At 36.4% G+C, this 24,478-nt stretch overlaps 3 protein-coding genes across 3 annotated transcripts in view; all 3 read right to left on the bottom strand.

Annotated features, from left to right (window-relative positions):
* Positions 1-2,950: 2,950 nt before the first annotated feature.
* On the bottom strand, positions 2,951-3,496 carry LOC128997780 (uncharacterized). Its single transcript, XM_054423469.1, has one exon. It carries the CDS (start codon positions 3,494-3,496, stop codon positions 2,951-2,953), a length of 546 nt encoding a protein of 181 aa, XP_054279444.1.
* A 787-nt stretch (positions 3,497-4,283) lies between these two features.
* On the bottom strand, positions 4,284-5,906 carry LOC128997774 (uncharacterized protein K02A2.6-like). Its single transcript, XM_054423456.1, has one exon. It carries the CDS (start codon positions 5,904-5,906, stop codon positions 4,284-4,286), a length of 1,623 nt encoding a protein of 540 aa, XP_054279431.1.
* Positions 5,907-16,473: 10,567 nt separating this feature from the next.
* LOC128983481 (serine/arginine repetitive matrix protein 1) overlaps positions 16,474-24,478 on the bottom strand; it is a 44,837-nt gene continuing 36,832 nt past the window's right edge. Inside the window, exons 9-11 of the mRNA XM_054402778.1 lie at positions 23,561-24,206; positions 18,605-18,838; positions 16,474-17,617 (exon numbers count right to left, since the gene is read on the bottom strand). Of these exons, the coding sequence (XP_054258753.1) occupies positions 17,477-17,617; positions 18,605-18,838; positions 23,561-24,206 (1,021 nt within the window). The 3' untranslated portion in view covers positions 16,474-17,476. The remainder of the gene's footprint in view (positions 17,618-18,604; positions 18,839-23,560; positions 24,207-24,478) is intronic.

The following is a 24,478-nucleotide window of genomic DNA, read 5'->3' as shown; positions in this document are numbered from 1 at the left end:
GGCGGACCTGAGGCCGCATTCCTAGTATTTACGCCAACCCAAATTTAAATAGTAAATATTTCATTTCAACCAAGTAAGTAAATGTTTGTAGCTAACTGTTAAATTAGCAAACTTATTGACTGTTTACAATCGACATATGTTCTTCTTCTCACTTTTAATTTCTGACAACAGCTGGAGTTTCATAGCCACCAGTTTTGGTGGTTCCGATTTGTTTTCCATGTTAATCTTATTTTCACTCGAAACTCATATTTTCTACGAGTAGTGTTCGTTTCGGAAGATGCCAAGAAAGTCACCGTTTATTCGAATCAAGCTAGGTAAAGTCGGCGTTGGCAATGCCTCCTGAATCCCCTAATCTTAACCTGTTACATACAGCACTAAATGACTATCGATTACATGCATAGTTTTTTTATTTCTGTGAAGAATTTTTTCCCCTAATATTCGGTATAGCATTTATTGAAAAAAGCTTTGCTGCAATATGACGAAAACTATATATGTTTCAATATTGTAGAAATAGTGGCTTGCCAAACTGTTAAGAACATATTTATTCTACTTTGGAGATCCAAGTTCATAAACAGCATAATGCGAGCCCATAAATTTGCAGACCTTAACATACACAACACAAAAACTGCCATTACCCTTACAGTAGTACCGTACCCATTCACTCGGGGGTAATGATTCTGAGAGTTTCGACGTTTAACTCGTGTTCAATGGTCCCACTGCTGATTCCCCTAATATCCGTTGCTTGGTTTAGGCTTTGTATTTTATGACTCAACTAGCAGAGTGTCCATCCTTCGTACGGGGTTGGCATATAAGTAATGCTTATTGCAGTTATGGGAGAGGACACGGTTTAAGGAAATTTGGTTATTTTAATTTAAACGGTGTGCTATAGTATAGCACATCTACCATACCCATAATGTTTTACCACTGCACCTAAACCATAGAAAAAGTGAAGTTCTCATTGTATACCACAGCTTTTTATTTCTAGTTGGTTCAAATTAGCTGTTGTCATATATGAAAAAATAATAGTGCTGCACCCTGTTGGTAAACCGTATAACTTTTTAATGCCATTTAATATCATAGAACCAACTTGTGCAGTTGAAACAGCTGACAAAATTCTTAAACATGAACTTATAAGGTTGACATGGGAAACTCCAGAGCCACCGGGGCGGAGCCCGAAAGGATTTTTGATATAAGAATATGTCTCTATTTTAAACGGAAACGTGAGCTATCATCATACCAAATTTCAACCCTGTCGGTTTAGTATTTTTCGCGTTTATTTGTCACAAACATCCATCCAAACTTTCTCACTCATAATATTAGTATGATTATTCAGTAGATTATTTTAGTATTTTAAAGAGTCGGTTTGTTGGTTAAGTATATTTATCGTTACGGAACAATTTTATTCACTGCAAAACTGGATGACAATTAATTATGGTTAACGTGTAACGTGGTGTCTCTTAAGTATTAGTCTTGTTATTAAAATTTGTATTTAGGTTCCACCACGAATACTAGTACAGATAGTGGTATGGATCATACACATAAACAAATGATGTAACCAGTCCGAAACCTATACTAATAACCTTAACGTATGGTTTAGACAGTTCGATAATGGAATTTCCAAAAAGCTACTGATTTATAAACCTGTAAGTGTTGTAAACTTTACAAAATTGTACTCGGGTTGAATAGTTTTCATATTGAACTATACATTTTAGGCAGCAAGCTGACATCCACGACCATGGTTCACTACTTGTGGAAGTTTTTAGAGATGGCAAATTGGTTCTGCTAAATAAATTTTTAATACAATTTTGAATAAATAAATTAATATTAGGTAGATTAGCTACGGATTGTTTTGAACAGTTTTGTTGCTTTTAAAGATCCACCCTAGTCTATAAACATAATACGACACATTTTATCATTGTATTTTATCAGGCGGTGTAGTTGTGGAGCGTATTTGCTCGTTTGAGGCCTTTAAGTATAATTGATAGAAATAAATTTTAACGAGGGGCCTGTGTGCTAATTTAACATCTAAATATTATTTACTCAAGGGAGGTATAGAAGAGCCTTCGATGACGTCAGCTGTCAGATCTACTTCGTCGACGGTCTTCGAGCAAGAATTGATGAAGGGACGGCGGATGTTTCTCCGTGGGAACACATCAGGGACCTGGATGTTCCCCAGCTCCGCCCCCGGATCGAGGACTAACCCCCAGAACGACGTTGACGTCTACAGGTAGCTGAGCTACCAGGGCTTGGACCCACAGCAGACCAGAAGTATAGGCTCCTAGCGAGCAGGAGCTTCACGAGACGTGGCGCTAGTCGCAACAGCCATATGGACTTGGACTCTCTTGAGGGAACGCCAGCAGGGCTACCAGAACGCCATACCGCAACTATACGGTATAGAGCCATCATCGGCCTCGGTGGTGTAGTGGAAGTGTTTCTGGCTGATAAACCAAAGGTAGCCGGATCGATTCCCACCGGAAGCATTAACATTTTGTCAACGATTTAGCTTAGAATGCGATTACTTCTTAACTGTAGTACATCTTTAGTTAGAATTTGAGGCATTTATAATTTTATTTTATGAAGAGAACTATTTTTTCGATTAGAAAACCTTCATTCGATTTTTTCATCATCAGCAAGTATGGTTAGTTTGGTAAGGTTATGACAATTTAATTTTATAATAAAAAAATATATAAAATTAAATTTTAGGCATTTATAGTTTTATTTGATGAACAGAACTGTTTTTTTTCGATTAGTAAACATTTATTCAACTTTTTTCATCATCAGCAACCTTAGTTAGTATAGAATAATTAATTATTAAAACTCATTTTAAGTAAACTCAATCAAAACTATTTATTTACAAAACAAAACAATAATGTAAACAACCAAATAGCAGATGATTCATAACTTTATAACTCAGCTGATAACAATAATCCTACATTTCTCGCCACCCAATTTAGGCTGAGTTTCCGAAACTATGTACATCATCCTTTTCAGGTTCCATTTGCATTTTCCATTGGGGTGGATCAGTTGCACCTTCTCTTGCTCTCAGCTGGTCAGCGTGTTTTCTCTTTATTTCTCCCCCAACTAAAACTGTGTATGATAGCTCTCCCGTCCTTTCTTGTACAGTTCCTGGTCTCCAGCCCTTCTTCGTTTCATTTTGAACCCACACTTCTTGTTTGACAGAAAACTCCTTTTGTTTAGATCTTAAGTCGTGGTAGTACTTCTGTCGCCACACTTGATTTTCTATTCTCTCTCTGCTATTACACCTCCACCTATCCAAAGCTGTTGGTATTCTTCTACCATAGAAAAGGACTGATGGTGGTTGTCCTGTGGTCTTTTGTGGGGTGTTCCGATAAGCAACCAACACTTGTAAAAGTGCAAGTGATGAACTGAGACCTTCTTGTTTGCAAGCACTGTATCTACTCTTGAAGGTTCTGATAATATTCTCTCTACTAAACCATTGGTTTTTGGATGATACGGCGCCGATGTGACATGACATATGTTATTGTTCTTACAAAAAGTCTTAAACTCATGGGACGTAAAGGGGGTGCCATTATCGGATACATTTTTTTTAGGAACGCCGTACCTCGAAAACCAAGTTCTTAATCTATTTACAATATCGGTTGTCGAATGGGCCTGCGAAGTCACGATGAATTCGCTCCCAATGATCACTTGGCACATTCCAAGGATATAGAGGTACTTCTGTGTCAAATGAGCGGTTACTCTGGCATGGGTGGCATCTACGGACATACAACTCAACATCCTTATTCAGATTAGGCCACCAAACATAATACCTTGATAGGGACCTCATAGCCTCTATTCCAGGATGTCCTTTGTGGAGTTCTTTCAATACATTTTCTCTCAAAATCTGTGGCACCACAATTCTTCCTAATCGCATGATTATACCGTTTTCTAATGTCAGCTCTTCTCTCTTATTCCAATATGGTTTCATAGATGATGGTAAGTTTTCTGTATCTTTTGGCCAACCATGTTCCAGGTAGTCTATAAGTTTCTTCATATTTGGGTCTTTCTTGTACTCCATCACAAGTTCTTGATTTGGATAAACTACATAAATTTTCTCCTGAACCAATGTTCGAATCTCTCTCTCATCTGGATCTAATTCTTCTTGTGTCTTGAGTGAAAACCGAGACAAAAAATCAGCCAAACAATTATCCTGTCCCTTGATGTACTGGATCTCAAAATCATACTCCATTAAATACAAAGCCCAACGAACCAAACGGTTGTTTACTACTTTGGTAAGATCTCGATGCATTCCAAATATTCTTTCAAGTGGTTTGTGGTCCGTCCTTGTCTACGTTCACTGTTGGGGTACTCCATTCTATCGGTGTTTCGGAAGGGTCCACTGCTTCCAAAACTCCTTCCAGTACTAATCGCTGTAATTCTCGCTCCACTGCCTCCCTTAAGGGGAATGGAACTCGTCGTGCCCCGTAAGATACAGGTTTTGTTCCACTTTTTAGATGTATAACTTGCTTAGAGTCAGATATCGTTCCTAGCTCATCACGAAAGAGTTCGGAAAACTCCTGGGTTAATGCCTCAACTTCTTTTCTATAACTTTCTTCATTCTTACCTGTCTCTTTACTATTTGTCTTTCCATTGTCAATACGCCTAACCCTTACTTCCCTAGGCAAATTAAGATTGAAAGCTACACTCCACGGCAACCCAAATAATGGAACATCATCTTCTAGTAATACAATAACTGGCAATCGCTTAGTACGATTACGAAAAGTAACGTCCACAAAAGCCTTACCCATGACTTCTAGTTTATTTTTCCCATAGCCAGTGATGACATCAGATGTCTTTTTGATAGATTCACCACTTGAATTGATCTTATCCCAAAGAGACAAACTTATAGCACTTACCCGAGCCCCGGAATCAAACTCCATTCTAACATTATACCCGTTCAACTCTACATCTATTGTAGCTCTGGGAACCTTACTCTTGACTGACCTGATTTGTGTTCCGCTAACATCAATATCAGAACTACACTCATCATCGAAAGTTTTATCACGAGAATCATCTACTTTTCTCAAATTACCGTCTGTTCTCTTGAAAAAATTATTTTTACTTTTGCACATTCTTGCGAAGTGGCCTCTCTTTGAAAATTTCTTGCACACAGCAGAAACAGCAGGACACCTATCTTCACTAGGGTCATGTGTAAACCCACATCTATAACACCTATTGAAACCAGTAGATTTCTGTACCTCTGGTTTCCTCTTTTCCTTACTGTCACTTACTTTGAAAATCTCATTTTTATACGAATGTTTGGAAACTTCTTCTCTTGCGCGTTCCATAGATTGAGCTAACTCTAGCACTACTGTTGACTTAACACGCTCACCTCGGTTATTAACTCCCTCGGGCCATCTTTGTCTAACTTCAACTTCAAATTCTGGACAGTTGCTCCATACTGCAAACCTATCTCGTACTCTTTCATCTAAGCTATCTCCATATTTACAACTTCTAGCTAAAGACTTCAATCTGTTATAAAACAAAATAAATGTCTCACCATCTTTTCTTATTGCTCTTTCAAACTCAAACCTTGTTGCAAAAAGGGTCCTTGTAGGCTTGAACAACCGGTTGGCTTCCTCTTTGACTTCGTCGTAGGTGCACTCCTCCCAGGCCCTTGGATATATCTGGTCCGACAGTGCCCTGAGGTGCTCCTCTCCGATATTTGCCAATAGAAGATCTCGCCGAGCCGCTTGTTCTTCTGTGTTAGCACCACCCAGTCCCTTAACTCTGCAGGTCAACTCAAAACGAGTTATGTAGTCTTCCCACAATTGTTCACTATTAAACTCTTTAAATGAAAATCTGCTCATTCTATCTTGTATGCAAGACATGTTACTACTGTCAATTACACTCTTATACTGAGACTGGTCTGTTTTCATGGGCATTTTCTCGTCGCCAATATAGAATAATTAATTATTAAAACTCATGTTAAGTAAACTCAATCAAAACTATTTATTTACAAAACAAAACAATAATGTAAACAAACCAAATAGCAGATGATTCATAACTTTATAACTCAGCTGATAACAATAATCCTACAGTTAGGTTATGACAGTTTAATTTTATAATAAAAAAATACAAGATTTAATAGCTATTTACATTACAAGTGTAGTAAGAGCGTTTTTACATCACGCAGGTGAAAGTTGTGCAACGAGCGAAGCGAGTTGCATAATTTACCTAAGTGATGTAAACACGCTCTTGCGTAACGTGTAACGTACAAGATTTTACCTGACCCGACAATATACAGAAGGTTACGAAAAATATTTTTCATTACCCATTTCACTCATCTTATAACAGTAAGGTTCATTTACAAACAAAAGCTAGGTTAGGAAAATTCTCCAAAACATAACAATAACAATAACATTCAAGCACACAGCTGATTTCTAGCGTTAAACGTCGTTGGCTCCATAGAGTTATATTTTTTAAGTTATCCACTCAATGTTATTTAAATGGGTTTCATTACATCACCGAGTGAGTTTTTTGATACTTTACATCACTCGAGTAGTAAGGAAATTGTATACATCACGCTTAGGATAGGGAAGTTTAACATGGCGGGTTAGGTAAAAAATTTTTCCTAATTTTTAAAATTACGCGCTGTGCTTTTAACTACAGCGCTGGTCACGGAGGAATTTTTAACTAAACTATGATGTCACGTTTCCTCATTTATACCTACCGTAATTCATATCTCATTTAAATGGGGTTCAAAGCTTGGACGAATAATGCAAATTCCATTTTAACCATCAAAGTGATGTCTGCTTAAGACAGTTTTAAGACGAATAAAACTACCTTGATGTCGGTACCTAACATTCATATGCACGCGTCCTAAAAATGTGTAGTATCTCACTTGTTTATAATTGATCTGTACTGTTGAAGTGTCGTTGGATTAGTGTTAGCTGAACACGATACAGCGTATAGTTTTATTTTTTTATTTTTTTTACTAGGTCGCTAGTCACGAGCCTGGTATTGTTTTTTTTCATTACTTCAGGCTAGACCTAGGGTTGCAGCATTATTACTTAGATAAAATCTATTGGTGACTTGGTGGGGATCGAACCCGGTAACTCAGGGACTGAAGTCCCGCGCTCTAACCACTACACCAGCTCGCTCCCCCATATAGGGCCTATGTTAAGTTGATACAGTGAATAGTAGAACTACTCGTATTTAAGATATTTAAAAAGAAAAGTTTAAAAGATTGCCATATTTAAATGATACAATTTAGAAATCGATTGCAATGGACAAATATGTGTCATACTAGCTAGAGAGCCCGTTGTGGTTAAATACAACGGTCTATAGTAAAATAATGGTTGTGAAATCCATACATCACTTTACTCACTAATATTAATGGTACAGATTAAGCACATAACATTAGAATCGCATACTTAACATAAGGAACTCACTTAAACACAAATGCAAATTGTTAACAACAACATTTAATCAAAGAAAAATCATTTAAATAACAATTTAACAATAAGCTGTTAAATTATTAACACATGTTTCGTATGTTTAGATTAAGCATACTGGTAAACAAATTATTGCCATCTATAAAAATTATTGGTTTTCTTTTCTGAGTCGGGTTAAAGGTCTTCTACCCGACCGATTTTCATAATTTTGGCCTTAAACTAAAGGTATGGACGCACCACAGATTTGCCATCAATCATCAGCATTCATTTTGACGTATATTTCGAGTTATGCACAAAATGCGTCCCTGTAAATTTCTTATGGGAGTTAATTTTTTTTCGAGTTCGTTTGGCTCTTCTACCAGCTTGATTTTCATAATTTTGGTCTTAAAAAATTAAGCTATGCAAGCATATATTTGTCATCAAGCATCATTATTAATTTATCTAATGTATTACTCAACGAAAAAAATATAAATTAGCTTTTTTTGTTTTTTTACTTCAATTAAAGATGTATTCCAGCAGTTCTAATTACATAACCCTATATGTTTTGGTCTAAAAACCTTTAATGAAATACCAGCTTTCATTTGAGCTATTGATTATTAAGATTCCAATCTTAATAATCCTACCTAAAGCACACTGCTGAATGACGAATCAACAATAATTATAATCGTTTAGGTGCTTATCTGCAATCTAAGATACGTAACTCAACTTTTATTTAAGTTATTTTATATGTCTTGGTCTTAAAATACTTCAAAGGCTTTCACTTGAGATATTGATAGTTTTAATTGGTTAAGTTAAAGATATCCCGAATCGCAGAAAACATAAATTTAATTATATCTTGGATATGGAATTTAGTTTTAGATATATTTACTCAATTCTAATTACGTTATTCTATTTGTTTTGACCTAAGAACCTTCAGTGAAATACCAGCTTCCATTTTAATTATTGATTATTAAGATCGGACGTACCTAAAGCACACAGCTAAATCACGAACAACCCAAATTAAAAAAATGGAGTTCTTTATCATCGATTTATAGTCAAACGGTCTTTCTTGCAACCTCAACAGCAACTGTCAGACTTTGACGCGTTTCACCTATTAAATCAAAAAAATCAAACTTGATTTTGAAAGTCTACACGAATTAGGCTTTCCAATGACCTATTAATTAATAAAATTGGTTCAGTAGAACTGTAGATTTAATTGTACAAAATCTTTAGTTCAGTATTTTCTCACCATTATAAATTGGGAGACAGCTTAACGTTTTTGCAAATAACTTTGAAATGGTGAGGAAATCGACCAAAGTGGAAGGTAATATTCTGATAGAGAATAAAATTTCCTACAAATTACTATTATGTATTTTTGGAAAATACTCAATAAAGGCAGCCTAAAGATGGCTACAAATATAAACTTGGAAATATAAACTTAGAAAAAAAGGCATTTTAAATGTAATATTGTTTATTTGCATTGTTTTACCTTAAATATGTAATAAAATCAAACTTTCATAATTATTTGCAAATCTACACGAATTAGGCTTTCCAACGACCCATTAAGTAACAAAATCTGTCCGGTAGAAGTCTGGATTTAGTTGTACAAAGTTTAACAAAAATATAACTAATTCAGTATTTTCTCACCACTATAAATTTGGAGATCACTTAGATTATTGCCAATAACTTTTGAATGGATGGGAAATCGACCAAAGTGAATGTTATATTCTGAAAGAAAATAAAATTTACTACAAACAACTGCTATGCATTTCTTGAAAACGCTTAATAAAGGCAGCCAAAAGCTGGCTACAAATAGAAGCTTGAAAACAGAAACTTGAAAAAAGCAGTTTTTAATGTATTTTTGTAATTTTTACTTTTTTACCACAAAATGTTAATAAAATCACACTTTCATAATTATTTGCAAATCTACATGAGTTGGGCTTTCCAATTACCCAATAATTAACACAATCGGTCCGGTAGAAGTCTAGATTTAGTTGTACAAAGTTTAAAAAAAAATATCCCTAACTCAGTATTTTCTCATTACTATAAATTCTGAGGTTGCTTAGCTTTTTTGCAAATAACTTTTAAGTGGTGAGGAAATCGACAAAAGTGGAAGGTGATATTCTGAAAGAAAATAAAATTTCCTACAAATTGATACCATACACTTCTTGGAAACACTCAAAAAAGGCAGCCAAAAGTCTCACCCAAATAAAAAGTGTGAAAAACACCGTTTTCAATGCATATCTTATGGAAAACATGTTTTTTTTATATTTCACCATAAATCATAACAAAAGCAAACTTTCATAATTATTTGCAAATCTACACGAATTGAGCTTTCCAACGACCCATTAATTAATAAAATCGGTCCAGTAGAACTCTAGATTTAGTTGTACAAAGATTTTTAAAACTGAATTATATATAGAATAGATTTGTCTTTACGTTTTTTACTTTTTACTACTTAAGTTTGAAGTAATTTGCTTAAGGAGTTCGAAAAGTCCCTTCTCATATTTTCGTGACCTCTCGGGGATGACCCCGAGATCATCGTTTATCATCGATTATCATCGTTTCACTTTGCCAATAAACTGATTTCACTAATTTGAAACTGCTGTGTAACAGTATCAGAATAATGTAGTAATGTAATAATGAAAGTTTATTGCATTGACTCAGACGTTAAATTAATGATTGTCAATGTGGCAATGAACAAGAAAGTTCACGTGTTTTTAGATCAGTAAAAGTTAAGACGTCCACGTGACTGGGAACTTGTAGTCAGTGATTACTAGATTACAATATTGTACTGGTGTAAATACGATACTTCCATCGTACTGTCCATCAATTGGAGTAAACTAGCCAATAATGTATAGGGTTTTCATCATATTATTTGTGTAAACATCGTACTTCTGTCATACTGAACATTTATAGAAGCATCTACTAGCATCTACTAGCAGTTATACCCGTGCCTTGCAACGGGATCATGGTTCTTCTTCGGGGTTGGTTCTTTGGAAGTGCCTTAAAAATGGTTTCAAACCTACCATTTAATTTAGAAACGAAATTAAAATCTATTACTTTACTTGATAATAGGTAAGTTTTTGTTAACTCAGACTGTGAACATTTATTTAGGCTACATGGGATACAAAATCAATGGTAGATTTTAATGTAGAATCAAAAATCTATAATAAACTAGCCAACGATTGATATAGATTTGTCAGCTGTTGATTGTTTAAACATTAGCAAACAAAAACACCTATAACACTACATTCAAATTCATGACATGTTAAATTCCGAGTAGTTTTATTTTTTTTAAAGTACACAACACATCAACACGATGGTGGGATGCTGTGGTCAACGTAGTAACGAGCAGAGCACGCAGAAGGGGCCGAGGAACAATCGTGTTCAAACCATCACAGACTTCAGTGGCAACAGATGCGTCCCCGGTGAAGATAATAGAAGCCGAGGTAAAGTAGGGAACCGTCACGACGAGGAGATCTGCCACGGCACTGGAGAGCGACGGAGAGATCTACTGGAGCAAGTCAAGATGTATCTGGGCGAGTTCGACGACAGACCGTGCAAAACAACTCCACCACAGTCAGGCCAAGACGCAATGCGATCTCTAGGCTCGTACCCGGAGTATCTGAAGAAGCATTGCAAGTCGTGGATGCCACCAAACCCTCGACCTCCTTACATCACGAGTGTGCAGACCCACGAGATCCGTGCGACCAGCGACTACGACAAGATGAAGGGAGAGACCTCGGAGTATGTGAGTTTCATCGACGCGACTCTCAAACCTCCTGTGCTGACCTGTGATTGTGTCAAAAGAAACGGACTACAAGACCAATGTCCTCACCCCATGTGTAAACCACCGACAGCAAAATGCAGAGCTAACAACCCGGGTCCTTGCTGTCCTCCGTCGCTGGGCATGGGAGGACCACCGGCCGTCCTGGGGCAGACTACAGGAGCTCGTGGTGGGTTCCAGGACCTCCCAACAGAGACTCATCAGCAACCACCTCCATACACAACCACTTACCACCAGGACTTCAACAACCAGCATGTACCAGCAACTGCTGGAACTGCTATGTCGCCTCCTATGATGGATGTGATAATCTGCAAAAACCCAGCTACTGATCTACCCACTGGCAAGAAGTACCTATGCTGTCCTGTACAAATCCCACAATAGTAACTTACCTTAAGGAGGTTTGTATTACGATAGTAATAAACTAATTTTCCCACCCACCTATTTTTTCAATTAAGGAAAACGTCTTGTATATTAATCCACCCAAATTAATCACAGTTTACTCAATAATTACTAATTCATCAGTCTGTATCCAAGATTGCTTTTGTTTCTCTCTCTTCATATTTGTAGTTTATGTTGTCTCTGATTCATCACCTTTTATTGGACGTGTCTCTCATCTTAATAAGTAGGTACCGTAATTGAGACAAAAACTTTTAAATTCAATATTCAAAACATCAACATCCTCAGGTTGAAATAACACAGCATGGAACAGTTAAAAAAATTATTCTCTCGTCACCATGAAAATTATTTTATTGTTTGTAATGAAAAACTAGTAGCAATTTCAGATCCTATGTAAGCTTATGCGTAGCAATTATGATTATGTTTAGGGCCTAATACTACTTTAAGGTTCAATACAGTCTTTTCTTGGTAATTCAAACATTCGATAAATCGAAGATTTCGAACATTCAAAATAAACTATCAGTCCGTAGAGAATCTTATTATGTTTTTCGTATTTTTGCCAAAAATTTTGATACACATCGTATTTCAATGTTTAAGGGGGGTGCAGGCTGATTTGGAACACGCAGTAATTAGAAGTTTCGTTGGCTAAACTCACTATAATTTGAAAGGACGGTGATGAATAGGTATTCCCTGTCATAACAGGAAACTATAATCCCGCATAGCTAAAACAAAGTAGACCAGTATTCTAACGAAAATATTCTTACTAAAATATATTTTCATCGTAGTCCATCAGATCGAAGGAAACAAGAAAATGAACAAAGTAGAGTAAGAACGACTAAAATACGCTACGTTGCCTTGTATACAAACTTAAATTGTTTCACTATAATGCCAAGAAAGGTTCAAATGAACATCATATTGTTATCAGAAAATGAATACAGTAACTACCTATGCAAATATCGCAATGGACACCAATTTAAAGATGAAACTGCAAGTATGTGCTGCATAAAATGTAAAGTAAAATCATTATAAACACCACCATCCCAGATAATAAATTATATGACTAAAGCTAGATTACGCCAAAACCAAAACATAAAAAATATACGCCCATACAATTTTTACTTTAAAATGTCTTCTTAATCCACTATTGTGCATTGTGTTTGACCCGGGCAGCGCTCGAACGCTTGGTTTCGCTACTACTAGGCCTAGTGTTGTATTAATAGTCAAAGCACAGAAAACATACTTTTTCAAAGCTAGTACGTAGCAAGTCAGTAGACACGATAATACTATGTGTTCCCCCGTCACAGCAAACCGGCAGACAGAGCAAATTTCTATTTGCCTTATTGTATTTTCATTAAAGTATCCCCTTAAAAATGTTATGTATTCCCTAATTAAATAACACGAGTTTAATGAGTATACTAAAGTTTGCTACTACAATAAAGGTTCAACATTTGAACATATGGCCATGAACAAGCAAAATACAACAGATTATTTTCTCCGTTAAAATAACATGGGAGTTTTATATTTACAGTTTTTGGGAATTTTCTCATTTACCATTAAACGCATAACAACAACGCTTCAATATAAACGTACAGGGTGCGGCAATAACTGATCCACTTTCAGCAGCGCACTGTTCAGCGACCGGTCGTCTGAGGGTGCTGGGGGTAGGCTCGTTGAAAAGCCTACACAGTGTAATTATTTTTTATCTGTAGTCATATAGCAGTAGTAGCCTGAGCTACGTGCGTTTGTTATACAAGGTCGTTTTAATGGTTCAGTCATTGCAATTCAGCGGCAGTTCAGTGCATGCTTACAATAATTATGTTGACATAGAGACATGGACATGGAGATTCCCTTGCGACTATCTGTATGGATACGGCGATCAAAAAATTAAACAGATTAATCTATAGGTACCTATACAGGGTTAGGAAAAGTCTGGAACCCCTCGGTTAACTTTTAACGCGTTGCAGTAAGACATTGCAATTTTTCATAAAAGTTACAACTTTACCCCAGCCCCCAAAATGGGGTATTTTGGGGGTAGCCCCAAATTTTCAAATCTAAACACCCATCATGTGACCCCTCATTTTAAAGGGTTTATCAAGAGAAATTGAATGGTGCAAACCAGAGGTCAATATCGCACCCCTAATCAAAATGGCAGCCATTTTAATTTTAAGATAAGCAAACAAGATAAAGTCTGGACACCCCCAGTTAACTTTATTGTGTGGCATTGGGGAATCCAAACTCAGCACATGTATACAACATAAAAAATTCACTTTTTCATCAAAGATAGAATTTTTACCCAGCCCCAAATTTTCAAATGTAAACACCTATCATGTGACCCCTCATTTTAAAGGGTATCCCAAGACAAATTAAATGGTGCAAACAAGAGGTCAATATCGCACCCCTAATCAAAATGGCAGCCATTTTTTATTTTAAGACAAGCGTACAAGATAAAGTCTAACAAGATAAACAATATACAGTCTAATTATTTTACAGTAGGGTACTTTCGATCAGCCACCGCACATTTTTACAAGAATGGGACTTGTCAATACAGTCCAGGAAAACGCATCGAGTAGGACCTACCTAGGTTGTAAAAAGTAGGTTCAAAATTTAATTTTGAAGATTAGTGCTTGATTATAATCCATCAAATATCCATTTTATGACTGCCATTTTGATTAGGTATGCGATATTGACCTCTAGTTTGTGCCATTTAATTTGTCTTGAGAAACTCTTTAAAAGGGGTCACATGATGGGTGTTTCCATTTGAAAATTTGGGGCTGCCCCAAAATACCCCATTTTGGGGGCCGGGTAAAAGTTGTAACTTTAATGAAAAGTGCATTTTTTTATGTTGTAAACATGTGCCGACTTTAGTTTTCCCACTGCCACACGTAATAAAGTTTACTGGGGGTGTCCAGACTTTATCTTGTTTAATAAATAATAATAATGTTACCTTCTTCCGTTCCAAATGACTGCCATTTCTTCCGTCATTTGGAACGGAAGAAGGTAACATTATTATTATTTATTAATAACTAACAATCCAGTAGTAGGAAATGAATTCTAATTTATCTTGTTTGCTTATCCTAAAATTAAAATATTTGTCGTTTTGATTAAGGGTGCGATATTAACCTCTGGTTTGCGCCATTCAATTTCTCTTGATAAACCCTTTAAAATGAGGCGTCAAATGATAGGTGTTTACATTTGAAAATTTGGGGCTGCCCCCAAAATAGGCTGGGGTAAAAATGTAACTTTGATGAAAAAGTGCAATTTCTTATGTTGTAAATATGTGCCGAGTTTGGTTTTCCTACTGCTACGCGTTAAAAAGTTAACTGGGGGGTTCCAGACTTTTGCCTAACCCTGTATACAGTACTCAATAGGCCAATTTTTTTTTTTTGTGATAATTGTTTTGAAGCTGCCATGCATCCGCTGACCAAGTTTAAGGTGTCTTTGGATAGGTCGTGGCCTGTAGATTTGCCATCAAACAAAACATCTTTAAAATTCCATCAGGGCTCTGCCCCAGTGGCCTTCAAAGTTCCCATGTTATTCTTAGGGAGAAAATGTTTGTTACATTTGAACAGATAAATACTTTGAAATTTACACTAATATTTGAAACAGCTGGTTATACACAAATTGAATGAAACAGCCCCTGTCACATGGAGCTTGTTTCAGCAGCTAGTTCTCGCTGCGAGATCCAGCAGCTTTAAGATGCTAGTTCTTCAGCGTGCTAGAAGTCCTGTCAGACAAAGGTGGAGAACTATAGCGCTACTCCACTTCAAACTTACAAGTCTGGTGATGTAATTGGGACTGTGTGTGTAGTTAACATAAATAATGTTGTCTCTTGGTATTAGAATTGATGTTTTGTCTATGACCAGCCATCATAAAAGTAAAAGAGTACAAGGAAAAAAGAAATGTTAATAATATATAAACATTATTATTTTGTTATGTATTACGGGCACGTAAATTAAAAAATTAAAATCGAATAAGTTGTGGTTGGCCTATAACAAAAGTTCTTAAAAATCTTTTATCAACTCATAAAGCACATTAGTTTAGTTTATAGAGGTGAGATGTAACAATCGTAACAACTATAACCTCCTTGATATAAACATTCTGATACGGATGAAAAAATGAGGTATTTTTATTTTATTTAAAAACTTTTATAAACACTAATATTGTTATAATGATGTAGTGATGTAACTTTTTAATCAAACCATGACTGAAATAAAGAGTCCTTGGAGTCTAGACGTTCTAAAAAACAATTACTAAAAACTACAAAGCAAATTTCTGATCTCACAGTATACTAGATATTTAAATTAAAATCACTTTGGTATTTGAAAAAACTGGTGGTAAATAACTCTTCAGGGGCTGTTTGAAAATAACAAAATTAACACTGCTCTTATGGCAGGCAAATCCAAGATGGTCGTTGGCTTTCATGGACTCCCTTAGAAATACATTCAAAACAACAAACAACATTTCTAATCTTACAGTATACTAGATTTTTACATTATAATTACTTTGGTGTTTGAAAAACTATTTTTGGATGATAATTAACTCTTCAGCAGCTGTTTGAAGTTATCCAAGATGGCCGCTAGCCTCCAAGGATTCCTAACACGCCCTTTTATGGAACATAACCCATAATTTATTTACTACTCTATCTATGATGAATCTGTTTGATCATTGTATAGGTGGTCCAAAAATAACTCTGGGAGGAGGGCTGTGGTCTAATAATAACTTATTAACTCATAAGGGGAGGGGAGGGGTGGGCTAAAAAATAAGTTTGCAGGGGGCCGTAAAAATCTGTTACACCACTGCATACTCAAACCCCCTATAAATTCTTGATTATACGGTAATAGCAATTATTACCCATATGGAAAATTGGCAAAAAGGTATAGTAAACACTAGTGAAACAATGTTACACAATTTATTAGGCTTATAAATACAATATTACAGAGTCGATCTTAAATGTCAATCGGCTTAACCTTGAAACTTAGTTAACTCTTAATGAACATTGATGTTTTAACTGAAACAAAGTAAATTAAATATAAATCATTATCATACCGATCATTACATGGTTATTAGTACATTATTAATGTGTAAAGGCATTTGTTTTTCAAGTTTGATAACATGTTGTTGTTACCCACGGTTCTGGAACTAGAAGCATAAAACTCCTTAACACCTATGACTAAACAAATATATTTAATATTTAATTAGTCAACTATAAGTTATTTTACATGCAATAAACAAATTACTAAAATCATGCTATCATTCGACAATATTTTTTACATACAGTAAAGTTATTTGAACTTAACATGATTAAGCAACTTGCAGCTTTAGGGGCATGAATGTTAAGTTATTTGTATAATTTTAACCTTTACAGTACAGCTTGTATAGTACTAGTCGGGAAATTTTAAAATGTATTAGGCAAACCAAAAGTTTGAATGCAACAGGCTCCTGCTGTATTTATTATTTTTTATTTACAAGGAAATATATAAAAGTTTTAAAACGTTTCTTAAGTCTATTATTACTGTACCTACTGAACTCTCTGAAGTACCTACTTAAGCCATTTCTTGCTGTATTTTGATTTCAAAATTAAAGACATTTTTATTCAAGCTATCTTTTGCTTAAAAGGTTATTTTGAAAGTTCCAACTATTTACATTGAGCATGATATGAAAAGTTTTCATTATATAACAAATTTTGGTTGTAGTGAGCTCTATTTTAAGCTATCTACAAAGGGTAACACTTAAGCATTTTATTGCACAAACAAATTAATTTTCCAAGCTCACTTTACAATACTTATTATATAAAAGTTATTGATTACGTTTGAATGAAAGCTATACATGTATTAGATCTTTAAAATATTGTACATTAAGTTGTTTTAAAGCTAAGTAATACAAAAGTAATATTTTACATGATGACACATGGCATAGCACAACAAACAGGAAGGCACACTGGGACCACAGTTTTGCCAGAACTTTCTTTCGTCTTCATTTTGCTGCTTGACTCATACTCATACTTGGCTTTTGCTTTGTACTTTCCTCCTCCACTCTGGAACAGAATAGTTAGTTCTACAATTAGCAGATAACCAGAGATAACTGGGTAGGCATACCACTGTGGTTACATAGTTTGAAGTAGAACTCAGATCCCATTTTACATCATGCCACTTATCAATAATGTCTTATTGTAGAAAGTAGATGCTAGATAACAGCGACACCAGGGTGTGCACTATTCACTTATTACAACAACTTGTTTTAAAATAAAATATCCAGAGGACAAATCTATTTAAATAGATTTCAAAAAATATCATAACATGATAAGAACTAATTTTGTGGAGGCATAATTATTTTTTAATACCTCAGGTGGATGCCACATCTGTAGAATGACACAGTTGTAGCCAATCTTAGCCTGGAGTAAGCTAATGTCAATGGTATAATTTATCTCTTAGTTTTACAATACTATTACAGTTTGTTTGGTACAAATATGCTTTTGTTTACAAAAAGATAACATTCCAATTTTTTTTTTTTTTTTTTTGCTCGTTTCTTTGCCAGTGGCATTTTTGTAATGAAGTCATTTCAAACACTTTTAAGGGAAAGCGGTCCAAACCCATTAAAGTTTTGTGGATGTGCCGGGGATTGAACCCGTCCCTCCCGCTCCGAAGTCCGAGATGCTAACCACTAGGCTAGCAACACAAAAAAAATTGATTTGGCTTAGTTAAAAAGTTGGTGAATAAAACAGAAATGAGTAACTGAGAGCAGCATACACGGTCCTCAACCCCTAATTCAACAATTGGTACATATGTTCATTTTGTTCAACCTAAAACTTGATACAAATTTAGCATAACAAAATATTCTGTTCTATCCATAGTGAAAGCCTTAGATTATAATATATAATATATATATATATATATAATATATAATAATATATAATAATAATATATATAATATAATATATAATATATAATATATAATAATATAATATAATAATATATATAATATATAATATATATTATAATTATGAATAATAATACAAATATACCTGGTACTGAGTCATGGCTTCTTCTTTCTTAGAAAACAGTTCCACACCAGGAGGGTAGTATACTGGGGGCCCTGAGATGTTCTTAGACTTAGCTTGCATGGCAGCTGAGTTGTGGTTGGGTCCAGACGGCGGGGGAGTTGGAGGGGGTTGCGGGGCAGCGGGGGGCGGAGCCTCAGCCTTCTGTACCATCGGCTCCTTCACAGGGACGTAGCGAGAGCTGGTCTCATGGTGGTGCTGAAACATAATTTTAATACAAACATGTATTACAACTGTAGATAATCGATTCATCTGTTATAGAGAGAAAAATGTTACAATTCATAAAACCTCGTTACTTTGAAAAATTTGTGAAGTCTTTTTACTACTGTTTATAAATCTTGAGTTTTTTACTACATAAAGTACATAATGTTATCTTCTCCATACACAAAGATGGCTATAAAATGGGGAGACTGGTTTTCCAAGAGACAAACAGTGTGATATACAAGGCCAAACACCACATGTCCAAGTCACTTAGTCACTTAACATCTCCCTTCCACATTTCGGGCGGTTCTTTGACACAAAATTGCTTAGAGTTCGGCCTCAGTCTTTGTTTGTGTCAGATCGTGTACTGTATTTGACTTTAGTCTGAACATGTTATTATTGAGAAACATGCCAGTACAGTGGGAATTATTAGAGAAGCTCAGCAAGTCCAATACAGGGACTTATTCTCTCTCACAACACCAGAAGTAGTAGATGAGGATCAATGTATGTCCCATAGACAGCAGTTTTAGTGGTATAGACATTTTAAAAAAGGGAGAAAAGATATTGTTGATGATCCCAGGACATGATTCACCCAGGACGTCCTTCAAATATAAAAAAAACATATGAAACCATTGGAAAATAGGCAGCGTCATCCTTCAAAATTGTGGTTTGTGTATCCGTGCAATTAGTTGAATTGTAAGGTATCAAAAAAGAATAAGTATGACAAGTATTACAACATGAAATAGTCCAAATAAATTAATAATGGATAATTTATTAATTGATAAAATGACAGGAATGATCTTAAAAGTCACTAGTATCCAAACTCTGATAATGTTCATCGACTATTGTTGGTGAGCATATCCTTATGCCTTCTAAATTAAATCATAAGAAATAACCAATCTTCTGGTTATATATATGGAACATAAATTTACTTTACAACAACTCCTTCCAAAATAAAATAAAAAATTATTTCAAAACAAAATTATACATATATATTTAGACAAAGGGAGGAATTATTTTTATAGATCTAATTTTTTGGCATTCTGCAGGTTATTTGAGAGCGTCGAATAACAGCATCTGATAGTTTGTAACAGGGATATTGGTTGATGAACATTTAGGAGATGAACATTGTTGTCTGATATGTGATGATGGAGATTTTGCTGCATCGTCATGTTGTAATGTTATCTCTTTAGGGCGTGAATAGATTTCTCTTGGAAATTGTACAGTGGCATTGTCCTCTTCTTCCTCGCATTTCAAGTGACTTGTTCTAAGGTGGTCAGCATGCGCAAACCTTGTCCGGCCTTCTACCTTCACCAAATATGTGACAGGACTTATGATCTTAGTAACAACCCCAGGATGCCATCGTAGAAGTCAAATACAGCCAGATTGAGAAGGAAGCCCTGGCGTTGATATTCACCGTTAAGAAGTTCCATAAATTTCTTTACAGAAGAAAATTCACACTTGTGACAGATCGCCGTCCTCTCATATTTTTGCTTAATCCAAACAAATGTATCCCAACAATAGCTGCTGCACGTGCCGTATTCAGTGCTGGGCTTTAATCTTATCAGCCTATCAGTATGAGATTCAGTATAAGAAAGGTAGTGAGTGACATAAGTAACGCTGATGCACTATCCAGTTTACCTTGTGCCAATGAAAATGATGTGGGTGAAATAGCATTCTTTTCCTCTTCTCACGAGTTACCGATCACTTCAAAGGAAATAGCCCTCGCTACCAAATTTGATCCAATCCTATCAAAGGCTCTTGATTTCACCGTTAATGGCTGGCCTAGTTTTTCAGATGATCCAAATATCAAATCATTCTTAAATAAAAGCATACAATTATCAGTGGACCATGGGTGTCTCTTATGGGGAAATCGTGTAGTGATACCTTCTACTCATCAAAAATAAATACTAATGTTGCTACATACAGAACATCCTGGCGAATCAAAAATGAAGGCATTGGCACGCAGCTTTGTTTGGTGGCCAGGAATGGACAGAGATATAGAAAACATGGTGAGGGAATGCTCGATATGTCAAAAGATACGTAAATCTGGTCCACTTGTACCCCTACAACCATGGACATGGCCACATCATTGCTGGCAAAGAATTAATCTTGATTTTGCCGAGTTTCAAGGAAAAGACTTTCTGTTGGTTGTAGATAGTTATTCTAAATGGATTGAGGTATTTTACATGACTGGTACTACCGCTAAACACACTATCAAGAAGCTGAGACATTGTTTTGCAACTTTCTGACTTCCAAATACTGTTGTTACCGATGGGGGACCACAATTTAGATCTGAAGAATTTTATAGTTTTTTGAAACATAATGGAGTTCACCACATACTTACTCCTCTGTATCATCCTGTATCCAACGGTCTTGCGGAACGAGCAGATCAAACAGTCAAGGATGCGTTCCGCAAGCAAATGCTTCATGACGCCAAGCATAACTGTTCACGAAGTATACAACAACTATCCCATCCTCGTTGCCATTATTATAACATGAAATAGTCCTTAAAATGGTTTACAATACCTGCATATAGTAATCCTTTGTTGCTGATTTAGGCAACTAGTTTCGGTTCTTGTTTTGAACCATCTTCAGGCCTCAAGGTGTCAAGTGATCACTTCATTCGAAGGTCGTTAACAGATTTCAATAAATAAAACATATACAAAACACATATACGATACATGGAACGAACACACATTACAAAAAAAAAACGAAAAAACACGAAGGGACATTGACAATCGATCGTGACCAGGCTGAGGTAAAGTCTAGACTTTTGTCCGTTCCGTGTATCGTGTTTTGTATATGTTTTTGCACTCTGTGTCATCTCCCCCTTCAACCACCATGACAACGTCATGCATATCTCTCTGCGATCATGGTATATCATGGTTTTCCAAGCTATCATAGCAACGTTGTGGCCTTATCCCACCACCATGACAACGTCGTGCTTATCTCTCTGCGATCATGGTATATTATGGTTTTCCAAGTTATCACAGCAACGTCGTGGTCTTCTCCCACCACCATGGTAGCGTCGTGCTTATCTCTCTGTAATCATGGTATATCATGGTTTTCCAAGCTATCACGGCAACGTTGTGGCCTTATCCCACCACCATGACAACGTCGTGCTTATCTCTCTGTAATCATGGTATATTATTGTTTTCCAAGTTATCACGGTCGTCATGGTCTTCTCCCACCACCATGGTAACGTCATGCTTATCTCTCTGCGATCATGGTATATCATGGTTTTCCAAGTTATCACAGCAACGTCGTGGTCTTCTCCCACCACCATGGTAACGTCGTGCTTATCTCTCTGTAATCATGGTATATCATGGTTTTCCAAGTTATCATGGCAACGTCGTGGTCTTCTCCCACCACCATGGTAGCGTTGTGCTTATCTCTCTGTAATCATGGTATATTATGGTTTTCCAAGCTATCACGGCAACGTCGTGGTCTTCTCCCACCACCATGGTAACATCGTGCTTATCTCTCTGTAATCATGGTATATTATGGTTTTCCAAGTTATCACGGCAACGTCGTGGTCTTCTCCCACCACCATGGTAGCGTCGTGCTTATCTCTCTGTAATCATGGTATATAATGGTTTTCCAAGTTATCACAGCAACGTCGTGGTCTTCTCCCACCACCATGGTAGCGTCGTGCTTATCTCTCTGTAATCATGGTATATTATGGTTTTCCAAGCTATCACGGCAACGTCGTGGTCTTCTCCCACCACCATGGTAACATCGTGCTTATCTCTCTGTAATCATGGTATATTATGGTTTTCCAAGTTATCATGGTTGTCATGGTCTTCTCCCACCACCATGGTAACGTCGTGCTTATCTCTCTGCAATCATGGTATATCATGGTTTTCCAAGCTATCACGGCAACGTTGTGGCCTTATTCCACCACCATGACAACGTCGTGCTTATCTCTCTGCAATCATGGTATGTCATACTATGCCTTCATGTGATATACATACAAATATCACGTATAAAAACCAAACAGCTTGATTTAGACTTATTAGTTAAAATAAAATAAATAAATAAAATAAAATAATTTTAAAGTGAAAATGTAACAAATTTGTTTTTTTTAGTTTATTTCAAGTTTCATGGATTGAATAAAAAATAGAAGTATTGAATAGAAAATAGTTTGCACATCTATACAACCTATAGGTAAAAGTTTTTTGATATCGGGGTGGGTTAAAAAAAAGTCTTATCGGGAACATAGTTTGTATGTACGGTAGCGTATTAAATATATACTATTAATATATAAATCTATATTTATAAAAGAGGAAGTTTGTATGTTTGACCGTTATGAGCTCGGACACCTTTGGACCGATTGCCACGAAACTTGGTACATACCTGTAGAATTTCATGGAATAGGTTTATACACCATCAATTTCATGATCCGCCCAATCGGCTCTGCCCCAGTGGCTCTAACAACATGTAACTTAACTCACTGCTAGATGGCATCTTTACGACTAGAAAACTGGACTGCATTGAACAGTCCAAGTTAGCTAGGTGACCGGCAACGTGGCCAGCGACCAATAGCCACGGCGCTGGCGACATGGCAGGCCAGCATAGTGTGATAGGGGCCTAAGTTGTTAACTCCACCCGCAATCAAGCTAGTTAATTATAAATATATCAATTTAAAGTCAAAGCTAACTCAGTTGTGCTTATACAAGTTATCAGCTAAATTAACTACATAAAACTCCAACCAACCTGGTACTCAGTTTCACCAAAGGAAGCCATTAGATCATCTAGTTTTTTAGGAGGTTGCTGCTGTGTTTCAGGGGTAGGAGATGGTGTGGGGAAAGGTCGAGGTAGTAGTGGAGCATTCTCTTCAGCAGGATATCTCGGTGGGGACATTTCTCCTGGGTACTTAGTGGAGTGTGTCGTCTGACTCGAGTACTTGTAAGTTATCACTGTGGGTTGTGGAGGGAAGGAGGGGGGAGGAGATACCTGGTACGTCAAAGTTCTACTCGGATCTGAGGGACTGAACTTCTGCACTGGCTGAGGGGACTGAGGTCTAACGTAGGGAGGAGCGTTGTTCGATTGCTCATAATAGGACTTGACGGAGGTAGACTTGTGTGATGGGATGGGAGGAGCGTTGAATGACACAGGGGAGGGGGAACGATGGGGAGGAGGGCTGCGAGGCACTTCATGGGACCTGGTGTCTCTAGATGTGGAGTTGTAGGAATAGTTGTTAACCGATGTCACCTTGGAGCTGGTGGTCCTGGGATTCTTAGGCGAGGGGGAGTTTGACCTCATAGGCTGCCTAGAGCCCTCGGGGGAAAAGTCTCTGTTGTACTGTTGTTGCCTCACAGTTGTACTCGATGAGCTGCGAACACCAGCTGGTGATGGAGATCTGAAAATAAGAATTATGTATTTAAAAAATTGGTTTCGATCATGAATGTTTTTTATTCATAAAAAATAGGTAGTTGATTTAATTAGTTACTTGTTACCTTTAGACAAATGCTGAACACAAAGGAACAAGTTCAAAAAGAAGGGCACACATTTGTTCCTTGCATCTCTGACCCATTAGAAAATGAATGATGTCCATTAGGAAATAATGATCCGTCACAAAGTTCTCCTTTGATTTTCAATTTAGGTTTTTTTTAAGCAACTGCTAGACTTTTG

Source organism: Macrosteles quadrilineatus, unplaced genomic scaffold, assembly GCF_028750875.1.
Source record: "Macrosteles quadrilineatus isolate MER2022 unplaced genomic scaffold, UCM_ALF_1.0 Scaffold_1__1_contigs__length_201487025, whole genome shotgun sequence".
NCBI classification, from domain to species: Eukaryota; Metazoa; Arthropoda; class Insecta; order Hemiptera; family Cicadellidae; genus Macrosteles; species Macrosteles quadrilineatus.
This window is presented reverse-complemented; position numbering and strand designations above follow the sequence as displayed.

What these genes read in the sequence shown, in the direction of transcription:
- LOC128997774 (XM_054423456.1), bottom strand. Translation starts at nt 5,906, where the DNA reads ATGCCCATGAAAACAGACCAGTCTCAGTATAAGAGTGTAATTGACAGT.
- LOC128997780 (XM_054423469.1), bottom strand. Translation starts at nt 3,496, where the DNA reads ATGTCATGTCACATCGGCGCCGTATCATCCAAAAACCAATGGTTTAGT.